General features: G+C 45.9%; 1 protein-coding gene across 1 annotated transcript in view; it reads right to left on the bottom strand.

Annotated features, from left to right (window-relative positions):
* Positions 1-22,667, bottom strand: part of LOC133357896 (cadherin-1-like) — a 56,550-nt gene that overhangs the window by 3,638 nt on the left and 30,245 nt on the right. Inside the window, exons 4-13 of the mRNA XM_061576065.1 lie at positions 20,541-20,651; positions 18,506-18,652; positions 15,311-15,455; positions 13,755-13,918; positions 10,930-11,064; positions 9,092-9,277; positions 7,314-7,579; positions 6,043-6,188; positions 4,781-5,035; positions 1,471-1,719 (exon numbers count right to left, since the gene is read on the bottom strand). Of these exons, the coding sequence (XP_061432049.1) occupies positions 1,471-1,719; positions 4,781-5,035; positions 6,043-6,188; positions 7,314-7,579; positions 9,092-9,277; positions 10,930-11,064; positions 13,755-13,918; positions 15,311-15,455; positions 18,506-18,652; positions 20,541-20,651 (1,804 nt within the window). The remainder of the gene's footprint in view (positions 1-1,470; positions 1,720-4,780; positions 5,036-6,042; positions 6,189-7,313; positions 7,580-9,091; positions 9,278-10,929; positions 11,065-13,754; positions 13,919-15,310; positions 15,456-18,505; positions 18,653-20,540; positions 20,652-22,667) is intronic.

The raw sequence follows: 22,667 nt of genomic DNA on the forward strand, positions 1-22,667 counted from the left end.
TGGGGAGGGTAGGGAGGTGTTGGGTGGGGAGGGTGGGGCTGGGTGGGGAGGGGCTGGGTGGGGAGGGTGGGGCTGGGTGCTTGGTGGGAGGGGTGGGGCTGGGTGGGGAGGGGCTGGTCACCCCGTGGTGCCCTTATAAAACTCAACGTATAACCTACTCACGCCGGCTTGTGCCCGCCCTCACAGTCGGCCATATTTGCGGAATACACCACGCCGCCGTTGACCCTGGCCATTGACCGAGCAACCCGACGTTCCTACCAGCTCCCTCCGCAGGAATGTGTTGCAGCAGTTGCTCACCGGGTGGGCCTTTATGACGTTACTCAAATTCAACAAACGTGCGAACGTGTCAATTGCAACTGTCATCGTGCTGTTTGTTGCTGACCGTTTTGACGTGCGGGTCTGTGCTCAGCAACTGTGCATATCGCTCTATGGTTCTTTCGGTAAAGTGACGTCTAAAGATAAAATAATGAATTAAATAATAACATACGACGTTTTGATTGCAACACAAGCAATCATCATTATCAGGTATAAATGATTGCTTGTGTTGCAATCGAAACGTCGTATGTTATTATTTAATTTATTATTTTATCTTTAGACGTGACTTTACCGAAAGAACCATAGAGTAATTCCTGCAGTCACGAAAGCTCCAAATTCAAGATTGAACTGTGCATATCGCTTATTGTTAAATTTAAATCACAGTTCCTATGATTACTGTTGTTACATTGTTTTTATAGCTTTATTTTGGTGATTCGAAAACATATGGTTAATCTAAATTGTCTTGTCTTATGGTTGTTGTTGTTGTTGGCTTGCACCACATTGTGATTTTTGCACACAGCGTTTTAATAAAAAAAAATTGGGAATATTTGCTGGTTTATTCCAGGATGTTTTTGTTGCGCGTCGTCGCTTTAAGATGTTCTGTGTTCATATTTAGTTTGTTGCGGTTGCACCCGACTTAAGAGCCGCATGGCACACAGGGCTATACCTAATACATGAAACTTGAACTTGAATTGTGTATTTATTCTAGATTTGAAGCTTTCGTGACTGCAAGGATTCATATTCTTAGGTTTTTTTTCGGTAAAGTCACGTAGGTAAAAAATTACAATTAATAAAAGTAAAATAAAATAAAAATCACGACGTTTCGGAGGCAACACAAGCTTCCGTCTTCAGGTGGAACCGTCACAGCACGATAGCTGTATCAAGTGAGAGAAATTCCAAGAAAACAGTCCTTGTATATATACTGGTTGAGGGTGGGAGGAGCCAAGGTAGGCCCTGAATATTATTTTTGTGAGGTTCGGTGCGGCTGAAGCACGCTGCTAGGAATGAGCCTTTGTTGTGTAAACTTGGTGCGGATGATGTAAAGGTGCGTGTAAATGGGACTGAGCCTTTTGTTATGTAGAGGTGGTGCGGCTGAAATCGCTGCCAGGACTGTGTAATAATAAAAATTTCCAGCCGAACAGAATTGGCCCTCACCGAACAGCAGCAGAGTGAGGATCGGGAACACAATGGCGGCCAAGCCGTCGAATCCGAGGCCCACCGACCCAGCGGGAGTCACGCAACCCGAGCCCTTGAGTAGGCCCAAGCAGTGACAGGCACGCACGGTGATCTGTCTCGCCTCTCCGAGTCCCTCCCGGTCCCTCAGCAGCACCGAGAGCTGGTGCACCCCGGGCAGGGGGCCCTTGCCTGAGGGGGTCACGCGTGCCTGCAATCGCGCGTTCGTGGCTTGATAGAGGAAAAGGGGAACGGGTGAGATGGGGGAGGGGGGGCGTGCAATGGTGGCGGTAGAGGTATAAGTAGAAGCAATGGCAGGGGTAGCAGCAACATGGTGATACATTTTTTTAGTATCTTTGAATAAATGACTAGCACTGTAATAATATACCTTGTATGTCTATGGGGCTTACATGCCTCGCACCCATATTGCCTTCTCATTGACCCCAACATGGCCATTATGAACTCCCTGATAGAGTCATGGAGTATACCGAACCCCAAGGGTTGAATGATAACGTTTTTTTAAAATATATATAGAGAGTGCCCTCCTTTACGCAAGGGCATCACAAGAGTGCTTTACATGCAATACATGACTTGCATCAAGCGAACTCTAGCCTTCCTCCGGTATTGGCTGGCCATCGAACAAAGACGGTGACCCCATTGCACGCTTTCAGATGCGCTTCTTTGGCCGTTTGGAACGCTCTCCCGTCTGATATTAGGAAGCCACTGGAGCTATGCACTTTTAAATCTAGATCGAAAACTAATTTATTTCAAACTGCTTTTAATGTTTTTGCTTGTCCCCCCCCCCCCACATCTGATTATCATGGTTGGATACGTACGGTGCGAAGGAAGTTCCACATACATACATACATAACACCTCATATCAAACATTTGAATAGCCTACGACGTTTCGATTGCAACACAAGCAATCATCATCAGGTATAAATGAAATAGCAATAACAAATTCTAACCAGAAAAACTATATCACCAAGATATCTGTCTGCTTATATGTCTGTCTATAGTTTTTCTGGTTAGAATTTTTCGTTGCTATTTCATTTATACCTGATGATGATTGCTTGTGTTGCAATCGAAACGTCGTATGCTATTATTTAATTTATTATTTTATCTTTATACGTCACTTTACCGAAAGAACCAAGAGTAATTCCTGCACTCACGAAAGCTCCAAAATTAAAATTAAGATTTGAATAGCCACCAAGCACCGACCTGCATGCGAACATTGGTCTGCCGGTAGGGGTCAATTAGTGCTTCGTGAAATCCCAGTTGAATATTTTCAGTATCAAGATGGCAAATTTGGACTGTGACACCGGCACACGATGTTCTACTAATTTCAAATTGTCACGAGATTGTGAACATCCGCGATGAAGTGGGTGGCATGTGTTGCTCGGGTAATATGCCACAGTATTAACCACAATTACTGGCCTTTTTGAAATCGAAAACCTCTGCAATGCATGATGAATGTGCTAACAATTGGGCTGTGTCACTGCCATAATAACGATTGTTTGAAAATGTGTAATTAGATATCTTTAGGGAGCAATCACAACCGTTTGCTGCGTCAAATATGTCTTGGTGCTCTCTGACTCAGATCACGCACTCTCGAAAATATTTTTCAAATGTGAAATACTTTTGCCGATTTTGGCACGTGGCTCATCCTTTCATTACATTGGCTCTTGAGGTTTACGTGAAATGGCAGTGTGTCATGAACGAAAACAATCAATTTTATGACAATGATAAAACAGACATTTGAATTCAGCTCACTGTCAAAATGTGTCCCTAGCGAGCAATCAATCAACCAATGCATTAAACATTTTCACTCCACTCTCCAGATTAGGTCATGTACTCTGAAAATACAAACTTGCATATTTGAAAGGGGAAATTGTTTCCAGATGTTTTGTGCTACTCTAGTTTATCGAATGATAAGGAAAATTAGAAAGGTCAGCTTGTGTCTGTTTCTCCCAGTTTTATCCTGTCTGTACTATCAGCGTCAAGAGACAAATAACACAGGTCAACAAAAAAAAAACATTTTTTTCTGGCCTGGACTTTTGCAGCTGTTCTAGACTAATTTCAGGGTGCTGATTTCAAATCTGAACTCAGATTTGCTCTATCACATCTCATTTTTATGCTATCGGCATACCCCATTTTCATTGATTTTACCTGAAATTAACTCTGTCACTTCTGATTGCAAGTTGTTGCGAGTCAGTGACTGCTTTAGTGTTAAAATATGGTGCTGTATTTTTAGGATAGTGTGTTTATAATATCATTTTATGTAGATATCCACATTTTCTTGGTTCTTTCGGTAAAATCACGTAGAAGGGAAGTAATAAAATAATAAAAATAAAACATAATGAATTCAGACGCTGTCGCCTCGACAGACCTGGTTTTCACATGAGGACGGCTACTTGCGTTGTGGCCGAAACGTCGTGAGAATTATTTATTATGTTTTATTTTTATTATTTTATTACTTCCCTTCTACGTGACTTCACCGAAAGAACCAAGAAGATGAATCCCTGCAGTCACGAAATCTTTAAATCAAAAATTTAATATCCACATTTATTTAATATTTTTCTTCTGCAGTTTTGATTGAAAATGCAATATTTGATATCTTAAAAACCTGATGTGATAGACAAAAACTGATGCCAGATTTGGAATCAGCACCCCAAAGTTACCTTAAAACCGTCGGAATACCTTATGCCAGAAAAAGTGTGTTGACCAGTGTAATCTATTCGCAAATCTTTCAGAGGGTTGCTAAACTTTTGTGTTGGAAAATGGCCCGCGGAATGGGATATCACTGAGCTACCTCTAAGATCTCTTCTTAATGTTACCCTCACACAGACACAGCAGAGGGGAGCATTATCCCCACCCGCTCTGCATGTCAGAGTAACGTACAACGCATGACATCCCAGTATTTTAATTCTCAGAGCTGAAACTTTGCCACGTTTGAGTGCAGAGCCACATAAAGTGCCGTTGTAGTGGCTGGCCATGTTACGGTGATGAAGAAGTTGTCACTATAACGAATGTGATTAGTTGACTGGACTTGAAAACTCGGTTTCATCACGGGCAAGTGAAACCGAGATTTGAACCCAACATCTCAGCGGTGTCAAGCTCAAAGCTCTCACCTCTGAACAACCCGGTCATTTTACTATCCACTTATCTTTTTCCGTAATCAAATGAGATAAGCAAAACACATCAACTGACTTTCCGATAATTGATTTGTTTTGTCCCAAAACTTGTGATGGCGAAAGTCGCAAAAAGGCATCGATTCTGCCGCCACTCTCACCGTTCAGAGTCACGACCTCCCACAGCTCGTCGGTGCCGGGAGGCTTGTTGACCAATTGAAAGTAGAAGGGGGCCCCATGAGCAGGCGAGTCATCATCGGTGGCCATGAGTGGAAGACCCTCAGAAGGCCTGGCCAGGCAGAGGTGTGGCGTTGAGGCCCCTGTTGCAAACAAAGGCCCCGCCAGCTTGGGAGCATGGTCGTTGACGTCCACAATGTTCAGAACCACCGTTCCTGTGCAGGTGAAGTCCGGGCGACCTGAAGCAATCAAAGTTATCTTCGTCAGCTTTGGTCTATCCACTTTTGAAAGAAGGTGTTTCCCAAACTGTCAACAGCTCTCATGATCACGTGATGCAACGATACATTCAGCACCTGCACTGATCACGTCTCTCTCCAACTCCTTTCTGATGCGTTCCATTCCTTGGCTGTCACTCCTTTACACTATGAAACCTCCTTTACCAGTGGCAAAATATAGTGATAGGTTTTTACCCTTTCAACTGGTATGCCTTTTGGCGTCATCTGGTCCAACACCAATGGAGACTAGGCTCTAAGAAAAGCTGTCTCGGGTGTGGATCAATCGACTTCAAGGACAGTGCATATCATTATCATCATCAGAGTTGTTGCAAGTCAAACAACAACAACAACAACCACAAGACAACTTAGATTAAGGCCATCAGTCTAACTCCGTACTACAACAAACAAACATGGCTAAACCAATACACTTTTCGAAATCACCAAAATAAAGCCATGTAAGCAATGAAACAGTGATTATAGGAACTGTGACGGAATTTTTACAATAAATGTACTACCAAAACCCTGCAGTCATAGCTGGCTGCATGAGTCACTCCACAACAGCAGGAGCATCAATCGGAGTATTATAATTTTTCAATGCACCTTTAAGATCAGCACACTAAATCAAAACACAGGTCATACTTTGCAGCGATCATCCGAAGCGAAACATCTTATTTTAGGCCACTGAATAGCACTGCCAGCTAGGGGTGTACAACTCCTCTAGAGCAGTTTTGAGTCGACTAGTAGCCACAGCCACAGCTAGAAGAAAACTAGATGTGGTGTGCTGGGTGTGCATATCTTTCCCTGGCTGGAATTAAGCCCTGGGCGATATGATGTGTCGCTTTCGATGGAGGCCAATGTTGGCTTTTGGATATTTGATGACCAAAATCACCCTGATTGAGCCAGCTCGCACCAGATCTCGGCAGCTAAAGCAGAGTCGTGCTGCCTTGCGTAGCCCTGGGATGAGTGAGCACCTGCATCGATGGCAATGACGGTCACGTTGTACTTCCCATTGCGGATGTACTCGGGGTCTTCATAGTCCACGTCCCCAGCCAAGCTAAGTGCTCCTGTGCTTGGGTCAATCGCCAGCCAGCCCGCCTTGTCTGACACGATCTTGTAGCTGTGGACAACCGGTCCACTCAGAGTTAACATCAGGATGCATAGACACAGCTCTAAGTCTTGAACCCATACACTCACCCTTACCACCTGCTTACCATCCCTGATACGGCAATTATGAACCCCCATGAGAAATGGAGAAAACCAAGCCCCAAGGGTTGAATGACAATTTTATAAATTTCGATTTAAAGCTTTCGTGACTGCAGGGATTCATCTTCTTGGTTCTTTCAGTAAAGTCACGTAGAAGGGAAATAATAAAATAATAAAAATAAAACATAATAAAATACAATTCTCACGACGTCTCGGCTACAACGCAAGCAGCCGTCCTCAGGTGAAGAACAGGTCTGTCGGAAAGACAACGTCTGAATAAGCACCACCGAAAGAACCAAGAAGATAATTTTATATATATAGCTGAACCACCTTTGGGCAGGGCCATCTCAGAGCGGTTTAGACATGATAAGTGACTTACATCTCATCTCAACACAGTGGCAGCTGTTCATGCAGGGCACAAGGTGACTCAGAACCTAGCCTGCAAGCGGGCATTGGTGTTTCCAGTAGTGGGCATTGATTGTCACGTGTATTCCCATTGAGTCATTTGCCGCGTGCCATATTTGGGCCCTGACACCGGCACACCAGTGGCCAACTCGATTTGAATGACATGGGGTCGGTCTGTAACATCGGCTATAAAGCAAATGGGTGTGCGGTATCTTACGCTTGATACATACACGCCGTCACCTGTTACTGGGCATCAGTGAAACAGAGCTTCATAGCTCATCGCAGCTTCCTCCAGGATTTTTTTCAATTCTGATTATGGACTTCTCACCATCCCTGACATGGCTATTACGAGCCTCCCCCACCCCCCAGCTAGACCTCGGCAAGGTAAGGTAATTTACCGGGTAAAAGGGTAAAGGTAAAGGTGTCGACATGCCAAGGGGTAAGGGTAAAGGGTAGGGTAAAGGTAGGCTCGTTGCTTTTAACCTTTTACCTTACCTGCTAAAGGGTAAAATGTAGGGTAGAGTGATTGTATTGTGGTAAGGTAAAAAGGTAGGGTAAAAGGTGGGCTCGTTATTGTTTTTACACTTTTACCTTACCTTGCCGAGGCCTACCCCCAGCGCGACTTTATGCTCACGTGAAGTTGTGCGTTGTCCCAGTGTCGGGGTCCTGCGCGGAGAAGACCCCGAGCGGCGATCCCAGCGGCGACCCCTCGACGCACTCCACCATGCGCACCGACGGAATGAAAGCCGCGTCCTCGTTGACGTCCGTGACGCGCACGAGCACCGTGGCAGACGACGACAACGATGCGACCGCGCCGGGAAGGAGCTTCTCCTCGTTGGCCACCGTCACCACGAGAGGAACCGTCTTGTCAGCCGTTGTTATCGCTTCAAAGTTCAGTGGCTGCGGTGGTGAGAAATGCGGGCGGCGTTGAATCGAACAGCTAGGGTCAGCTCGTGCATCTCCGTGGCCTGGAACTCGTGGACCCCCAACTGTCCATGCTGTTGTGCTCCCTTGCCCTCTATCGTCTTTCCGCCAGAGGTCGCAAACGGGTTTCGATTCCTTACCCGTACCCGTACCCGGCCGCACCAGGGTCGCAAATGGGTACCCGTACCCGTACCCGGCCGGGTATGGGTACCCGTACGCTAGCCGTACCCTACCCGAAATGAGTGACAAACGGTTACTCACCGGTGACTCACGGCCTACCCGTACCCGGCCGCACCAGGGTCGCAAACGGGTACCCGGCTACCCGTACCCGGCCGGGTACGGATAGCCGGGTATCGGGTAGGGTACGGGTATCGGGTACCCGGTTGCGACCTCTGCTTTCCGCCCTTCTGCCCAACTGTTCAAGTCGCAGCTCAAGGACGTTGCTGTTTTTGATTCACTATAGTTTGTGTTGGTTGGACTGTATCGTGATCTGGCTAAATTGATGTTGTGAAACCCTCCGCCACCGACACAGTAGCGGATCTAAACGGGGCCGTTGACCTCTCCCCCCCCCCCCGCCCCCACGCTCCCTGCCCCCCTATCCCAATGATATATATTTTTATTTAACACGTAGGCTTTCGCGACCAATATTATTCATAATCAAGGTTTTTGGGTGAGATCGCGTTATTTATAAATGTGTCGTAACCCTCCACCACCCGACACGGCCAAATTCTTGCCCGATGAAGTTGATTGTAACTATCAGCGAAACGTCGTGCTACTCAAATTAAAAATGCTGTTGATTCTCTCTTCAACACACCGGTGGGCTAAAGAAGTGAATTATTTTGTCCTTTAAAAAACGTGACACATTTTTTACTATTTGGCCGTATCTGGTGGTGGAGGGTTACGACACATTTTTAAATAACGCGATCTGACCCAAAAACCTTTCTTATATTTTTATTGTCAAGTAGGACCTTATTTAAAATCTTTAGATTTCAAGACAACCCGCACCACCACTGACAACCAATTGGCCAGTCTCTACATCAACCTGTAATTCAACAAAGCCAAACCAATTACATTTGTCTGTTTCAGCTCACACCTGTCAGTCGAATAACAACCAAATTTAGCGGCAATTAGACACGAATTTAGCTTGAAAATATGACCAGCATATTCAGGAAGTCTTCTTTGCATTACTGGTGTAACCCCGATATGTATTCGATTAATAACGATCCGTTATAATGTTCATTGTAATTAAACAGCTTTTTTAGCTTACGTCTCGTTTGACTCCCGAGTGGCGATGTCTACACCACCACACCAAAGTCCTCATTTGAGGCTGAGTCGACCTCGGGGAGACCCAAGACCGGTTCAGATAATCGTCACTGTGTGTTGGTACCCATGCAGCGATGATTGAACTCGGCTCGCCAGGTTGCTTTTCGTAGCGCGCTAACCGCTGCACCACCGCTCCCACTGCACACACACATTGACCACACAAACCTTGACGACGGACAATACGCCCTGGTTGGTCTTGGCATCGGTGGCAATGGCGAAGTGCCCCTCTTCGTTGCCGCTAGTGACGGTGTAGACGGCTCGCCACGCGGGCAAGCCCGGAGCGTCCGCATCTCGAATGTCCAGCAAGACCGCCTGCGTCACCAGCTCGTTCTCCCGCACCGTCCCCTCGTACTGCACAGCGAGGAGAGGCCGGGAGAGAGGGAGGGGGGTGGGGAAAGTTTGAGCCTCCTCTGTGATGGGCTCTGCTTACAATCGCCAATTTCATCCCGATTGTGCTGTCAGCATCAGTTTAACACGTAGGCTTTCGTGACCAATATTATTCATAATCAACGTTTTTGGGTTTAGATCGCGTTATTTATAAATGTGTCGTAACCCTCCACCACCCGACACGGCCAATCAGTAAAAAAGTGTCACGTTGACAATCGACAAATGAGTTGATGAGTTAATGATGACGTCACCCTGCTGCTGCTCTATATAAGAACGGGAGACAGAGCAGAGCCTCACCATTCTGGCGAATTGCCCGATGATGCTGGATGCAATTACCAGCGAACTCAAAAATTGTAAATGTTGTGGTTTCACGCTTCAACACACCGGTGGGCTAAAGCAGTGAACTATTTATCTTTTGTCAACGTGACACTTTTTTACTGATTGGCCGTGTCGGGTGGTGGAGGGTTACGACACATTCATAAATAACGCGAACTAAACCCAAAAACGTTGATTATGTCAGCATCATCATTGTCGCGAGACAAAGGACGCATTCGGATATCTCGGAGAGCAAAGCGATCCTTCCGTTTTGCAGAGCGGCCCACAGACGTGCAATATCCCTTCGAGTAACTTCTGGTTCACACACAGTGGAGGGCAGCACTTTCCCAATTGCTCGGGATGCATGGTTCAAGTTAATTTTGTTTTAACCAGGCGAGAAATCCAAAGAGGCCAGGATAGTCTAATTTGCAAGAAAGTGAGATAATGAGAGTGACGTTCATCGTTTGACAGTCAAATAAATATTATAATTGTTAAAATTATGAACAAAAAATTAAAATATTTTTTTATTTTACCAGGTAAAGCCTACTGAGCTATATAGCTCTTTTTTAGAAGCGACCATGCAACAAATGATAGTTCAACGAAGTGGCTTAACACGTGGAAATTTAAAGCAGCCAAATACTAAATGTGGAAGGGAAAACCAGAAGACCCGGAGAAAAATCCACGCAACTACCAGGAGAACATGCAAGACTCTTCATATACAACGAGCGTCAGGGTCAGGATCCCACGACCACTTGTCTATTAGGCGATGTAGTTAACATCGCGCTACCATGTTCGGCATGTTGATGATACTGATACTATTGTAGAGGAATTCCCACGGACGCACTCGGAAAAGGAGGTAAGTTAAGGGCTTTAGCCAGGGTTTATTAAAGGTTATCAATAATACACAGGGTACACAACTCCCAGGGGCTAGGGGTCCTACTCTGAGTCCGGGTCCCTGCCGGCTCGCTCCGGTCTCTCTCTCTCGTGTCGGATCGTGAACTCTGCCGACTCCACCGAGCGGAGAGAGAAGCACCTCTACGGCTACCACCGGCTACTCCCTAGACTCCCTATTCGATCCCTCTCTCTACCCCTAGTTCCCTCTTCACCCTGCTTACTCTACCCGTTCCCACAGTGACCCCGCTAACGTCATGAGGTATCCCTTAAGTACCCCAGGAGACGTGACGTCATCGCACTGAACGGCACACCTGACGTCACGTCCCCATTTTACTCCTCTACACTATTGCTGTGGCTGCCGATGATCGCTGTGCGACACTGGGAATTGTGTGCGCGCGAGACAAGACCTTGGGGGAGGTGAACTCTGGGGGGCTGTCGTTTGTGTCCCCCACGATGATGGTCACAGTGGTCGTGTTGCTGAGCCCTATGGGGGAGCCGTTGCAGTCACTGGCGTTCACTTCCAGCAGGAACTGACTCACGGCCTGCACACACGCACACACGCACGTATCATCGTCAACATAGGCGACGGTCACTCCATTGCTAAATGAATGCTTCCACAGGCCACCATCAACTGTCTGCGTACAAACCAATGTCGTCATCCTCTTCTTGGTTCTTTCGGTAAAGTCACGTAGAAGGGAAGTAATAAAATAATACAAATAAAAAATAATAAAACAATTCTCGCGACGTTTCAGCCACAACGCAAGCAGCCGTCCTCAGGTGAAAACCAGGTCTGTCAAGGCGACAGCGTCTGAATGAAACAGCACACGTGCTTGGAGCATATATATAAGCTGGGTTGGAAGGGGGGAAAAGGGCGCCTTGACAAAAGAATATGCATATCAAGAGGAATTTAGCATATTTATGGGAAATGCAGGTATGTGATTAGTACTACTTATGCCCATGCATTATGCAGGATTAGCAGCATCAAAGGGAGGGGATATGGGATATCGTCATCCTATCTCGCATACAAAGACCGCCTTTATGACCGTGTAGTGACTCTGAATGTCACTGTGTGGTGCCGGCCTTGCGAGGCCACGGCGGATAATCTGTTGTCATTATGTGCAGCCCGGTTACTGGGTGTAGTACCAGCCCTAGCGGGGCTTGGTTGTGCGCTGGTTAGCGCAGAGGCACCACGTACGGTGTGCGGTGCGGGCTCCCGGTGAGGGAGCGAGAGAAAGTGTCAGCCAGCCAGCGTTACGTTGGGGCACGATACGCTGGTTGACCTGCCAACACGTGACCGGATGATATTGGAGGGGGGCCACCGGTGGACGGGGGCTGCTGGGTGGTCACGTGGTATAGAGGAGCTCTCGGGAGCCTTCGGGAAAGAGCTCAGGAGATCTAGAAGGTGGGCGGGGCGAGGGGCGGAGCCAGCCCCAGCCCGGGCCGATATAACGGGGGCCCCGTGAGGGGCTCGGGGTTCTTCGTGTTGCTGGTGATGATGATCCACGTCGGGTTGAAGAAGCCTCTAGCCACGCGGACCGTGTCTAGTTCTGCCGTAGCGTGGTTAGATGGGCGTTCAACACCCGAGTGTAGGTTACGTTATGTTGTGTTGAGTTGATATAAGAAATAGTGTTGCTCCCAAGACAACGTCTGTGACTCAGTTGGACTCACTACAACCGTATCAGATGGGTTGGGGCAAGTGCTGTCCGTGAGCACCTATTCAGGCGGCCGGCATGGCGTGCTAACACTTTTTCCCTCCTCCCAGACAGACTAAAAACAACCTGGATCCATCCAAGATCTAAACACTGACGTCTGATTGATTACACTGGTCAACACACTTTTTCTGGCATAAGGTATTCCAACGGGTTTTGAAGGTAGTTTTGGGGTGCCGATTGCAAATCTGGCATCAGTTTTTGTCTATCACATCAGGTTTTTGAGATATCAAATATTGCATTTTCAATAAAAACTTCAGAAGAAAAATATTAAATAAATGTGGATATCTACATAAAATGATATTATAAACACACTATCCTAAAAAATACAGCACCATATTTTAACACTAAAGCAGTCACTGACTTGCAACAACTTGCAATCGTAAGTGACAGAGTTAATTTTGGGTAAAATCAATGAAAAGGGGGTATGCCGATAGCTTAAAAATTAGTCTAAAACAGCTGCAAAAGTCCAGGCCAGAAAAAAATGTTTTTTTTTGTTGACCAGTGCTATGTGATTCCTCAGGCAGAGAGATGTTACGGAGGTCCTTGTCACCAGGGTGTTGCATGCAGTTGAGGTGGACACAGTGTTCTGGTACACACAAGGGCTCTCCCTTTCGATCCATCCTGAAAATCAAGAGGTCAATGTCAAACCTCCCAAAGAAACTCAACATTACCAAACTGGACCAAACTTGAAGAGACAATTACCCAGTTCCAGGAAGCCCTGACAGCAACACGAGGGAAGCATATTTCTGAGCATTCCTCCTTAAATATGGAGGGTGGATATTCGCAGTTCCTCAGGGACAAAGTTCAGGAGGTGTCTGTGAGGTTTACTTGCAGAGCCGTCCGTAGGGGAGGTGCGGGGCCGGGGCAAATCCCACCATATGGGCCTCCTGACACACCTTCAAACTAAAGTATTACATCTGACACCGTGAGGTTGAAGCGCCAGGGCCCAGGGTGGTCGCCCCGATTCGCTGTGCCCTATGGACGGCTTTGGGTACCTGAGATCACCGGATGCAAGTGCCCACACTGGTTTTGACCAGAATAATACCACCATTGACAGATTGCACGAGGTATACAATGGCTGCACGTGCCCACAACTCTTGCAGCGTGAGAAATGTAAAAAATGTTGGTGCGACGAAATTGTCCGCAGCTAGATTTTAAGGAACAGAAACGCTTCTAAGAGTGCCATGATTGGAATATATGGTCCATCGGTGAATGGAACAGCTTTCCTTAGGTTTAGCAGATGGGTCATATCTTGGCACAGACATCATCAAGACCCTCGATCACCGGAGGATTGTTGGCTGGAATTCAGAAGGTCTTGGAGCATTACGTTGGTGACGGTCGAGGTAGTAACAATGATGATGGTGTAGGTGGTGACGATGGTGGTGGTGGTGGAGGTGGATTCACCTCTGTCCAGCACGATCAGTGTTGTGATGGTGCTAGTATTGGTGACGACGGAGATTGTAATCACATTATGCTGGCGATGATGGTGGAAGTAGTGACGATGGTGACCGTGACCTCACCTCTCTGTCCAGTTTTATCAGGGTAGTGATGGTGCCACTGCTCCTGTCGATGGTGAACGCTTTGGGTAAGGGTGGCTTCTGGGAGATGATGGTGTACATGATGATGACGTGGTCTGTAGCTGGATCATCTCCATCTGTCGCCTCTATATTTATTACGGTCGTGCCTGAACAGAAACAAAAGAAAATTCCGTGTTTGCGTCGTAGCGAACTAAATTCATAATGTCGGTAAACAACTCTAGCCATCAATTGATCATTTATTATCACAATGTAACACCAACAATCTCTTCAATCAACCTGTAGCACACATTCCTTACACAGATAGTCCCCGAGTTACGATGGTCCGACTTACGATATTTCGATCTTACGATGCGATAGCTGTCTTTCCGACAGACCTGTTCCTCACCTGAGGATGGCTGCTTGCGTTGTGGCCGAAACGTCGTGAGAATTATATTATTTTATTATGCTTTATTTTTATTATTTTATTATTTCCCTTCTACGTGACTTTACCGAAAGAACCAAGAAGACGTTACAAATTCTTCCGGCTTTAAAAAAAATAAAAAAGGTGCATGTATACAAATAACACATCGTTATTATTATCGCTGCACTGCACAGTTGAGGCAGTGACATGGCCCAGCAGTAGGCTGTTTTCTACTTGTTGCAGAGGTTTACGATTAAGATACAGCCAGACATGCTGGTTATTACTGCGGGTGTATCAACTATATATATATTTTTTAAATCACAGTGGATCTTCAAACATCCCCTGCCATAATTTGAAACCAGTTGGCCATTTTATAACAGCATTATGGTGGTTCAAATTTGCCAATTTAAAGAAAATATATACCGCATATTGCTCAGGAGGGATTACACACAAAGCAGCAATTATCACCCCATAAAATGCTTCAAGTGAGATGTAATGCAAGTCACTTGTCATATACACCATTCTACACAACAAAGACTCATTCCTGGCAGCGATTTCAGCTGCACCACCTCTACATAACAAAAGGCTCAGTCCCATTTACACGCACCTTTATATCATCCGCACCTAGTTTACACAACAAAGGCTCATTCCTAGCAGCGTGCTTCAGCCGCACCGAGCCTCACAAAAATAATATCCAGGGCCTACCTTGGCTCCTCCCACCCTCAACCAGTATATATACAAATACTGTGTTCTTGGAATTTCTCTCACTTGATACACCTATCGTGCTGTGACGGGTCCACCTGAAGACGGAAGCTTGTGTTGCCTCCGAAACGTCGTGAATTTTATTTTATTTTTATCTAACTTTTATTAATTTAAAATTTTTACCTACGTGACTTTACCGAAAAAACCTAAGAAGATGTGTTGCCTCCGAAACGTCGTGATTTTTATTTTATTTTTTACTTAACTTTTATTAATTAAAAAATTTTACCTACGTGACTTTACCGAAAAAACCTAACAATATGAATCCTTGCAGTCACGAAAGCTTCAAATCTAGACCGTAAAGTAGTCTGAGAAACACGAAGGAGGGCAGCTCTTATATAAAAAAAAAATTATTCTCGTTTTCGTTTAATACGCTCACCGGCTGGTTGGTTCTCCAGCACCGTTCCCGTGAAGTTTTTCTCCACGAACTGCGGAGTCTCGTCATTGACGTCGGTCACCAGCACCGTCATCGTGGCAGGATTTTCGACTTCGTGGCCCTGTTCGTCGTACGCGTGCACAAACATCTGCGGGAGCAATGAGTTCCGGCGTGAGCACCGTATTCGCTCCCACGGCTACAGACTCACGGTGGATGCTGCCACTGGGCTTGATGGGCGCAATCCCCGTGGCTACAATCATCTTTCTTCTTCACCCGATGTCACCTCCTCCATACACCACCATCCCTCCTCCCCTCTCCATCTCTGCCCTCCTCCACCCATCCTCAGCACAAGATAGCTCAGCACCAGGTCTGCCAGTAGGGGGCAATGATGACTATGTGTAATTATAACACTGGTCAACAAAAAAAAAACATTTTTTTGTGGCCTGGACTTTTGCAGCTGTTTTAGACTAATTTCAGGGCGCTGATTCCAAATCTGATCTCAGATTTGCTCTATCACATCTCATTTTTATGCTATCGGCATACCCCATTTTCATTGATTTTACCCGAAATTAACTCTGTCACTTATGATTGCAAGTTGTTGCGAGTCAGTGACTGCTTTAGTGTTAAAATATGGTGCTGTATTTTTAGGATAGTGTGTTTATAATATCATTTTATGCAGATATCCACATTCATTTAATATTTTTCTTCTGCAGTTTTTATTGAAAATGCAATATTTGATATCTCAAACACCTGATGTGATAGACAAAAACTGATGCCAGATTTGGAATCGGCACCCCAAAATTACCTGAAAACCGTTGGAATACCTTATGCCAGAAAAAGTGTGTTGACCAGTGTAATTGAATGCAGTGAACCGTCTCTCACCGCGAGAGGAGATGCAGGTGTTTGATAACAATGCACAGTGATCATTTTAGCGCTGGCTGCCACACTTTGCCTGATTGCATTCGCCTTATTTTTTAATAGACCTCAGTGGACTCGATAATTGTTTTTTTACCCTTCTATCTGGTAACAAAACTGACACCTTTTTACAAGGAGTCATGTTTGCATAGACCACAATACCTGCAGTCATAATGCAAACAAAAAACACAACTCTGATAATGTGCACTGTCCTTGAAGTTGATTGGTCCACACCCGAGACAGCTTTCCTTAGAGCCTAGTCTCACATGGGTTGGACCAGATGACGCCAAAAGGCTGTCTCGGGTGTGGACCAATCAACTTCAAGGACAGTGCATACATTATCAGAGTTGTGTTTTTTGTTTGCATTATGACTGCAGGTATTGTGGTCTATGCAAACATGACTCCTTGTAAAAAGGTGTCAGTTTTGTTGCCAGATAAAAGGGTAAAAAAACTAATTGTCAGTGGACTCGTTTATACCAAAATGTCAGCCTACCGCAGACGCAATCTCACGGGCGGGATTACTGCGAGACTGACAACAACATGGGCAGCCAAGGGGGGGGGGGGTGCCGAATCATTGCAGATAATTTTCGATTTAAAGCTTTCGTGACTGCAGGGATTCATCTTCTTGGTTCTTTCGGTAAAGTCACGTAGAATGGAAATAATAAAATAATACAAATAAAACATAATAAAATAATTCTCACGACGTTTCGGCCACAACGCAAGCAGACGTCCTCAGGTGATGAACAGGTCTGTCGGAAAGACAGCGTCTGAATGAACACCACCACGGAAAGACAGCGTCTGAATGAACACCACCAAGCTTGGTGGTGTTCATTCAGACGCTGTCTTTCCGACAGACCTGTTCTTCACCTAAGGACGGCTGTTTTTCGTTGTGGCCGAAACGTCGTGAGAATTATTTTATCATGTTTAATTTGTATTATTGTATTATTTCCCTTCTACGTGACTTTACCGAAAGAACCAAGAAGACATCGCAGACAATTTAAAATGGAACAACATTCTGCGCGCACCTTCCCGCTGTCTTTCCTCACGGCAGATGGGGAGCGTACGTTAACAGGAAGTTCCTGTTTTTTGATGCTAATGTTGGTCACGTGACCAGGAAGGGACGATGTTAGATTTCCACTGTACCACGCGGGCTTCAGCCATTACTCAGATAAGTCAAGATGGCGGCACGCATCGCATCTCAGTGAGACCACAGCCGCACTTATCCATTGTGGGAGCTTAAGAAGCAATATCTGTAAGTTGTTTATATTCCTCTAATATTGGAAATGCTGTTGTAATGTTGGAATGACCGTTATAGCAATGTAAATGCCTTTATGGTGCCGTTAAGTTGTTGTAGTAAATACGAGGCCTAGTTAGTAACGAAGCCTGTGACTTTCCTTATTGTGGATGTTACTTGTGATTTAGTAGGTCGAGTCAGACTTGTGCCTATGTTGCGATCCTGAGAGTAAAGATGACGAAGTATCTCATCCACAGTTTAGTGTTAAGTGTAATGCTGTACATTTGGGGTGCAGTGGGATGAATACACTGTGCCTGTATGCAACGCATCAGCTTGTGCCTTTGTCTAGTTGTTCAGGGGTAATGTGGGGGCCTGGTCCTTCCAGGATCTATTGTTATCTGAGACAATGTTCTGATGCTGTGGTGTTCATTGTGTGGGTGTTTCCGAATTATAACAGATGCTGTATCTGTGTTTTCTCACCAGTTTTACCTGTTACAATCAATAAATGACGATCGGAGTTGGACGGTCATCCTGGCTTCGAGGGTTTATTGAACACATGGTTGTCTACTCGACTAGCGGTGCAACGCAGCGCACAGCGAGGCCGAGATACCCGCTGTCGGTGGTCTGGCACGTTGTACGCTCGCGAATACTGGAGTCCAGCAGGTCGCGAATAAGGAACTCGTATACGCTTAGTAACTCGCGAATATGCGAAACTCGCGAATCTAGAGCTCGCACACCGTGAGGGTTTGCTGTAATTTGCAGCGTATTTTCTTCTTTTTCTTCGAATTCGACGCTGGCATTTAATGCCCCACTCATTTCCGATGGCATTGCGGGAACGCTTAGTGTTCAATCTTGAGTGAAGTGGACTGCGTGTAGCATTTCACGGTTAATACAAACCGAGGTATTAACTGGGACTTCCTTACGGAGTCAAACCGCAATCCTCTACAACAAGCAGGCATTGGGGCCTTCCTGCCGCCCCGCTGCTTGACAGCTCTAATGCCGAGGGAGCGACAATACTTTTTGAAGGCCCGTGATTTCACGCATCGTACTTGGTAAACTTTCAGCGTCTCGCGATCCACAGCTTCCTTCACGTATATCCGTCCATGGTCGTCCAGGTAGAACAGCCCCACGGGATCCTCATCCGCGCCGGGGCCCGTGAGCTTGTACATGTGAGCCTTCATTTTGTCCGATGTGTACTGCGGACACGCGCGCGTGTACGCAAATAAATAGCCAGTGGCGGTCCACTACGGTTGCTACCTCTGATGTGTATATATATATATATAGTGATTTTAAAAATGGAGATATCAGGCAAAGAAGAATGTCTCGTCTTCTTGGTTCTTTCGGTAAAGTCACGTAGAATGGAAATTATAAAATAATAAAAATAATTATTAAAACATAATAAAATAATTATTATAAAGTAATTATTTAATTATGTTTTATTTTTATTATTTTATTGTTTCCATTCTACGTGACTTTACCGAAAGAACCACTAATTCCATATCTGCATTTCTCATAAACAATTATTAAAACATAATAAAATAATTTAAACATAATAAAATAACTATTTTTCTATGTTTTATTCTTATTATTTTATTGTTTCCATTCTACGTGACTTTACCGAAAGAACCAAGAAGATGAATCCCTGCAGTCACGAAAGCTTTAAATCGAAAGAATATCTCGCATGATGATGAGAGGGGAGGACAGCATGCGTGTGCATTGTCTCGAACGAGTGGAGAATTATTTTTACTATGTGGGACCTTTAACATTCCTGGGAAGACTGAAAAAAATCCCAGACACATCCCAGGACATGGGTTGGACCAGATGACGCAAAAAGGCGCACAACTCAAAGACATCTGGTCCAACCCATGTGAGACTAGGCTCTAAGGAAAGCTGTCTCGGGTGTGGACCAATCAACTTCAAGGACAGTGCATACATTATCAGAGTTATGTTTTTTGTTTGCATTATGACTGCAGGTATTGTGGTCTATGCAAACATGACTCCTCGTAATAAAAAAAGGTGTCAGTTTTGTTGCCAGATAGAAGGGTAAAAAAACAATTATCATATTTTTTACTGGAAAATGAGGTTCCAATGGTGAAGGTCTGACTTCGTTTGTAATAAGGTCGGCACTGATAGGTTTGTTTATGCTGGAGGAATCCGATGACCTGTAAAGTGCCAGATGTCCAGTAGGGGCAGGCTAGAAGGTTACAACAACAAATAATACAAAATACACAATAGGAGCGCAAAGCATTGGAAAGGTAAGCAAATCGCAAAAAATACAAAACACTAAATTGTTATATTATTGGTTCTTTCGGTAAAGTCACGTAGAAGGGAAATAATAAAAATATAAAACAATCATATTTTATTATTTCCCTTCTACGTGACTTTATCGAAAGAACCAAGAATATGAATCCCTGCAGTCACGAAAGCTTTAAATCAAAACGAAATTGTTACTTTTTATTTTACCAGGTAAAACCCACTGAGCAATTCGCTTATTTTTCAGAAGCGACCTGGCCACAAAGCATAGCTCAGCGAGGTGGAAAGTAAATATAAATAATCTCAACGCATGTCTCTACATGCGGAAAGGAAAAACAAAACCAGAGGACCCGTAGAAAAAAAGCCCACAACGCCACGGGGAGAGAGACACGCAAACTCCAAATATACAAGAGGCCTCAGGGTTGGGGTCGAACCCCCGACCATCCTGCACACCAGGCGAGGGAGATAACATCTCTCCACCTTCGTGGCTCACAATTTGGGACCACGATTAGGCAGCGGCTCAGCTATCGAGTACACGGGCGGCGCAATCGGTACCGGCCCGGAGCGGCCTAGGCGCCAGAGGTCGCAACCGGGTACCCGATACCCGTACCCTACCCGATACACGGCTACCCGTACCCAGCCGGGTACGGGTACCCGTTTGCGACCCTGGTGCGGCCGGGTACGGGTAAGGAATCAAAACCCGTTTGCGACCTCTGCTAGGCGCAGATCTCCGAATAGTGGCAGGGGAATTGGACATGGGGACCCAGTTTCGTTCCTTCCTCGCATCAGGGCCTGTACCCACCGCGCTAGGCCGCTGTGTGCGTGCGTTACCATGGTGACGAAGGCCGGGTAGGGGCCGGGATCGTTCTCGTTGACGTAAGGTTTTGGAACTGTCCACTCTCGACGAACGCGGCTCGGGCACCGAGACGACACCGCACCATCCTGAGGACAAATGTGGGGAGCGAGGAAGGACAAACACAGAGAGAGACGGACGCACGGATGGATGGAAAGATGGAAAAGCAGGCAAAGTGAATGGTAAAAAAGTGATAGAAAGTGTTACGGATCGGTAGAGAGAGAGACGGGCAGACAGAGAGGCATAACGACAGTCAGACGTAGTGCTAGATGTGACATATAGGAAGGTAGAGTGATGGGTGGACGGGTAGAGTGACAGAGATAGTGACTGGCAGACGCAGTTATAGCCAGTGAAGAAGACATGAACAGACGCAAAGATGGCCATAGAGATAGCGTGGCAGGCAGACGGGTCGCCAGGCTAACAAATGCACAGATGCGAAGACAGGAAGGGAGAGTGGCAGTAACAAACGTAAGGCAGGCAGACAAAGCTGCTAGATAATTTAGACAGCATCTAAGTCAGGTACTCAGTGAGTGAACAAGGTGACCTCAAATACTCCTTCAATGTCTTGTAATAATAAAAAAATTATCAGGAAAGGTAGCTCCGCAGGAATGTGGAATTTCCATCACTGGCCCTGGGGGGCTGTGCATGGGAGATGACCCCCCCCCCCCCCCCACCAAATTCCTGTTCATTTGAGCGAGGAAATTACTTGGACTTTTTTCTTTTTAGATTCAAGATAGCAAACTAACCTGCTTCCCTTCTTCCCTTAAAACCACCTCTTCTCCCCTTGCCCATCCTGTTTCTGCTACTCCCCGCCCCCAGCTATGACCAGACCCCACCCCAAACCCCATCATTACCCCAACCCCCTAGCACGACCCCAACCCCCTATCACGACCCCAACCCCTATCACTACTCCAAACCCTATCACTACCCCTATCACTACCCCAACTCCCTATCACTACCCCTATCACTACACATATCAGTACCCTAAACCCTAATTCACCACTCTCACCTGTTCTCCTGTCACCATAATTACACCACCACTTTTAATAACAACAACCCCAGTTTTCATTATCTCAATGAGTATCGTTTTGTGCACGATTTTTATCATTGTGTAGGGGTAATCGTCACTCACCACTCTGTGGGCTGGTAGCTTCCCCTTATCGTCAATGGGGAGCGGAAGCGCTATCACGCCAGGGCTAATGTCCATGGCCCAAGAAGGGGCCAACGACAAACCACAGCAGTCATGTTATGTTTTTTTTTTGCATTATGACTGCAGGTATTGTGGTCTATGCAAACATGACTCCTCGTAAAAAAAGTGTCAGTTTTGTTGCCAGATAAAAGGGTAAAAAACGAATTATCATATTTTTTACTGGCAAATGAGGTACCAATGGTGTAAATGCTTACTCCGAGCTCTCATACTCTGATGGTGCATTGTATTTGAGTTGTGCGCCTTTTGGCGTCATCTGGTCCAACCCATGTGATACTAGGCTCTAAGGAAAGCTGTCTCGGGTGTGGACCAATCAACTTCAAGGACAGTGCATACATAATCAGAGTTGTGTTTTTTGTTAGCATTATGACTGCAGGTATTGTGGTCTATGCAAACATGACTCCTCGTAAAAAAGGTGTCAGTTTTGTTGCCAGATAAAAGGGTAAAAAGTAATTATCAGGGGATGTTACCTTCCAGAAAGTTCTAGAATGGAGGCGTGGCTAGGGCGGAGCAAGCCACGAGCCAGTATATAAGCCGGACCTCTCCAGAGGTCTGGCTCAGTCATCTGCAAGCTGAACAACGAAGACCTGGTCTGAAGGATAGGACCCTGGACCCCAATCTCTTCTAAGGGCCGGAGCTCAGTGTGGCCAGTGGTCAGGACCCATGGACCGGGTACGGTCGGGTCAGATAGTCTCCCCTAGGGCCCCAGCCAGAGGACGAAGGGTAACGGGGTACCCAGTGATAGGGCACGTATAGTCCGGAGGCCATACCTCCCGAGGTATCTGGTAAGGGGACCGATATACCCTTTGTGTTAGGGACTTGCAAGAAAGACAATAAATATTGTGTTGCCTCATCAGAAGTTTATTTGTCAATTTATACCCACTACATCTGGGGTCAG

This window comes from Lethenteron reissneri, chromosome 60 (assembly GCF_015708825.2).
Source record: "Lethenteron reissneri isolate LAM-NWPU_2019-01 chromosome 60, ASM1570882v1, whole genome shotgun sequence".
Lineage (NCBI taxonomy): Eukaryota > Metazoa > Chordata > Hyperoartia > Petromyzontiformes > Petromyzontidae > Lethenteron > Lethenteron reissneri.